At 40.0% G+C, this 4,981-nt stretch overlaps 1 protein-coding gene across 1 annotated transcript in view; it reads left to right on the forward strand.

Annotated features, from left to right (window-relative positions):
- Positions 1-386: 386 nt before the first annotated feature.
- DNAI4 (dynein axonemal intermediate chain 4) overlaps positions 387-4,981 on the forward strand; it is a 19,651-nt gene continuing 15,056 nt past the window's right edge. The window contains 5 exon segments of the mRNA XM_035891747.1: positions 387-412; positions 487-574; positions 1,433-1,556; positions 3,719-3,823; positions 4,048-4,204. Of these exon segments, the coding sequence (XP_035747640.1) occupies positions 387-412; positions 487-574; positions 1,433-1,556; positions 3,719-3,823; positions 4,048-4,204 (500 nt within the window).

Here is a 4,981-nt window from a genome sequence, read left to right on the forward strand (position 1 = left end):
GGCCGGTGTCCCGGTCTGAGCCGGCGGCAGTGCGCGACAGCGTGCCGGTATAACCGGCCCCGCACGCAGCCACAGGCTGCATATCTTGCCCTTTTATTGCCACACCGGTTCCCGTTCGTAAGCTTAGCCCCGGAGAACCAAATATCAGTAAAACGTCCTTTAGGCTTTTATTTTACAGCAGGCATTGCACCCAGCCCTGCCCACCTCACTCCTCCTATCACCGCTTAAGAAAGCCTCCTGAGAAGCTGAACAGAGATTTTCTGAAGGAATTGCATTATTTCAGGATTATCAAGACCGAATGGTTTAAATCTTTTAAACCATTCATGAGAGTTAAGGGACAAGTCATTTGGTGATCGTATTTGGTTGCTCATATTTTGTTGACTGAAATGGAACTCCTACGGCTGATTTCAGGGTAAGGAAAGGATCAGGAGCAAGTTCTGTTAGCCAAAGACGAGCGAGCATCTTAAGTGGCATCTACGCAAATAGAGCAGTGAGTTGCAGAAGCCAATCCACAACTTCTGATGGCAAAGCTGTGGACAGGGGGTCTCTCGTGGGTAACAAGTATGCCATACGGGTGAGAAGCCATTTACACTATTTCTAAAAAGTTTTAAATGTGAGTTATTGTAGGTGTTAAAAGTTGTCAGAAAGGAAGCGGGAGAGGGAGGAGGGAAGAAAAGGCATGTCTGAAGAGCTATGGAGAAAGAAAATGATCCAAGAGCTTAATCCATTCTGAAATGATGGTGATTAGTGTCCAAAAACAACCTGCAAGAAGAATAATAATAAAAAAATCACAGTAACAGCTCTCCTCCTAATCTGAGAACTAATTGCTTTCAAATCTACATGAAATATGTTGACTGTAGCACCCATATGTCTTTAGCTAAAGAACAGAAGATTCCCACAACATAATCTGAGTTGTTTAAAGACTTTACTGAATACCTTCTTACAATAAAATATTTTGACCGGTGCAATAAAAAAAGATGCATAGTTGTTTCTCCCCTTGCTTTTGCTGTACTGCTAATTTGACACAAATAGCTACAGTCAGTGAGCCACTCTTGGTTGTCCTTATAGAACAAATAAGTCAGAAGAGACATCAGGGTTGACCAAGGAGGGGAAGTGGCTATGACAAGGAGATAAACATAGTTTTTCTAGGTATTTTGCAGCCATTTCTATGAAGAGAGTTCCAAAGAAGTCCTGAGCAAAGGTGACAGCCTTCTCAAAGCTGAACCCTAAAAAAAAAAACCCCCCTCGCCCCTGTCCTGGTGTACATTAGGCACCTTTTGCAGAGAGGGATTACCTACCTGTTCTGTCAGGTTCCTGTCTGGATCAGGATCTTCTTTTTGTTACAGATAAGATAAAATGTTGCAAGTGTCATCACTGTTGCTTGCTTTGGGAATGCAGTGAAACGATTATCATTATTTAAATATTTCTTTAGGTTTTTGATGATGAAGGAAAGGATGTGACACCTCATCCACTCTGCCATTCAGATCCAAATACTGTTGTACCCAAGCAAGGCAAACTCTTAGCATCAAGTGCTTACTTTGGAGCCACAGGATCTGTTTTTCTCTCTTCTTTTTCCATGCATCAGACATCAGGAGTAAATGCTAGTTTAGCTTACTTCTCAAGGTAAGTCAATATGCTGTCTCTTAAATCCTGTCTCAGTTCCTGCCCTGCAGTGGCCACACATCTGCTCTTCAGAGAGGTTGGGAGCTGGAATAATTGTGCAGGGCTAGTAATTATACTCTGTTGTCAAAATGCATAAACTTGCCAATCATAGTTGTCATTTAAAATTTGAGGAATAGTAACAAATAGAATAAATGGAACCTCTCAGTACTTGTGGCTGTGTCAGAACTACTGCTGAAATGTTGATACATGCAGGTGAAAGCAGACTGCAGCACACACTCCTGTAATATTGCTAATTTTATTCAAATTCCCTTTCCTAAACCACTTTTTTTTTTTAACGTAACATACCAGAATAGACTGGTTTTAGAGATGGTGATGCGTATCTCACAGTTCAAAAATGTAGACATCCAAACTGCAGGTTTTGTAGTGGTTAGACCTGCATATGAAGTTATGATAGAACCTGTAGACAGATACATGACAAAACGCTGTCTCAAAGGTAGAGGAGGTTGTGTTCTGGTTGCCTGAGCAAGGCTGTACAGCTGAGAAGGGGCATTTGCAGCTCATTAATATACTCCCTTCAGCTACTTAGATGGTCTCTGCCTTTCCCAAGCTTGTTTTTTTCAAAAACTGGAATATATACATACCTGCTTAGCTGTGGGTATGGAAAATGCTTTGGAAATGAAAGGTCTGGTTTCACTGAAGAATTACACATTTATTTTCAAGTATTGTGTCAGTTTTAATGATACTTATTCGGTACAGACAATCCTTTTTACAAACTTGACTCCTTCAGTTCAAATATCAAAATATCGTTCACATAATAAGAATCCTCTTTTAAATGAATTTAAGCAAGTTACCTCTGTGTGATTATGTGCATCCATTTCAAAAAATGTTCTTATACAAAAACTTTTGAGTTAAAACTGCTAAGTTATGTGTTTCACTACTTACTAGCTTTCATTAACAAACCTTTGGTACAGAGGGAATAAACAAAGTCAATGGACTTAAGCCGTTTTGTCTTCAGGCTGACAAATTCAATTAAGTCATGCAAAAGAAGGTAAATAACTATTCGTGTTTAAAATGAAAAATAAAGAACCACATCACCTTATTCAATGGTGTGTGCACATTCAAACTGTATGGAGTGGCATTGATATTTATGTAATCAAAAGGACTAAATGACTAGTAAAGTCAGCACTGGAAAAAAAAACCCACAAGAAAAGCATTATTTACTGTTTTCTTTGTCAAAGTTAATGCCATTGTGATTTATGAGCAAAAGAGATCGCTCTTTGAGAACTATCTTTTCGTCACATTTCCAAGGGTGGCTATCATAAGGGATAATCCTAGAGGCAGTGATATTAACCAGGAGCAAATATACACAAAAAAAATGACTTAAAAATACAAGGTATCTCCTGAAAAATAAATGTGTCCTTTTTGGAGACAAGAGCTCTTAATTTATAAAACAAAATTAAATGATTTAACTTTAATTCTAAATACAAATCTTGAAAATTGTCTTTTTCAAATGCCTTTTGTATATTTATAATTGCTCACACTTAGCTTTTGAGGAAGAGAAAATCTGCTGACAAACCTCCCAACTGTACCTAAGTTTTGAGTTTTACTCCTAGTTATCACAGCTATCCCCTCTGTAAACATTATCTGCTTTGTTAACAAGCTAATCCCGTCAGATGAGTTTCTTGTGCATTTCAAAGACATTTCAGCAGGCGCAAAGCACCAAAGGATCTTAATTCTGGTTGAGAAGAGTGCTATCTGTGGGTATGCGTTATCACACAGTAGGTAGCCAACACTTCACATTATTATATGCTAAGAATGAATCTGAGAGCTCAACAGCTTCTTTTCCATCAGCTATTTAATGCCTCAGGATATGCTGTCAGAGGAACTCTTCCTTTGTAAGCCATTTTCAAACCATTTCATTATTTTCTTTCCTAAGCCTTCTGTGACTTTCTTTACAATGCAAGCATCACCGTATATGCTCTTAGTCTTCTGTGGTTTATCCTGATAACAACACTGCTATTTTTGTAGTGCTTTGCTAACCGACATCTGGACTCTCACATACTATTTCTGCTTATTTCTTTGTTACTAAGGGCATATGGAAGCAGCAATACTTCTGTATCAAACATATCAACAACTGAGTCCATACTAGATGAAACAGTAGAACCTGGCCCTCAACGAGACGCAACTGTTAGCTTATCTGGTAAAGAACATACACTGTATAATTACAGATTTAAACTGTTCTTTGGAGCACTGTGATCTGTGAGACACTGCAGTCGGTGAATGTGAGATACCCAGAACTTCAAAGGAACTCAGTGCCTCACAAGTTTTGGCTCCTGATTGCTACAATACTTTTAGAATTAATTTGTCTTCTTTTATATTTAGAGCAGAAAAGGTCTTGCTTGTTAACCTCATATAATTTTTCAGATGTGCAGGTGAAGCAAGAGGAGATAAAAGAAGAACTGACAACAGAAGACTTAGATAGGAGAGTGGATATTTACCTCACAGAGACGGAAACTATCTGGATATTGGATATACCATCTGTTGTGATGTCTGTAGAATCAGAAAATGCTGGAATAATTCTGTATGTATATCTGTAGTTGTGTACATGCATGTAGTATGCCCAGCACACCCAGTATCTGCTGATCGCAAAGTCCCGAACAGGCTGCTCACACATAGGTTCAATGTTCTGACTACCACAATTTGTCATTTCACTTTTGTTTAAAGCCATATTGGGCTTGAGTCTCTCTTTTGACAAGACAGCCTAAATTCCTTACAACTCCATCTTGTAGATACCCTCTTTCACTGATAAGTTAAGGCAGATTAGCAAAAGCAGGGGATGGAAAAAGGGAAATGTGCCCATTTTCAAAAAGGGTAGAAAGGAGGCACATGGAGGCCAGGGAGGTAATTCGAGATAGCCAGCATGGCTTCACCAAGGGCAAGTCCTGCCTGACGAACCTAGTGGCTTTCTATGATGGTGTGACAGCATCAGTGGACAAGGGAAAACCAACAGACGTCATCTATCTGGACTTCTGCAAAGCCTTTGACACGGTCCCCCACAACATCCTTCTCTCTAAATTGGAGAGCTATGGATTTGATGGGTGGACTGTTCAGTGAATAAGGAACTGGCTGGATGGTCATGTCCAGAGGGTAGTGGTCAATGGCTCGATGTCCGGATGGAGACCGGTGATGAGTGGTGTCCCTCAGGGGTCCGTGCTGGGACCGGTGCTGTTTAATGTTTTCATCAATGACTTAGCGAGATCGAGTGCACCTTCAGCAAGTTTGTGGATGACACCAAGCTGAGTGGTGCGGTTGACACACCAGAAGGACCGGATGTCATCCAGAGAGACCTGGACAAGCT

Source organism: Egretta garzetta, unplaced genomic scaffold (assembly GCF_000687185.1).
Source record: "Egretta garzetta isolate BGI_Z169 unplaced genomic scaffold, ASM68718v1 scaffold163, whole genome shotgun sequence".
Classification (NCBI taxonomy): Eukaryota; Metazoa; Chordata; class Aves; order Pelecaniformes; family Ardeidae; genus Egretta; species Egretta garzetta.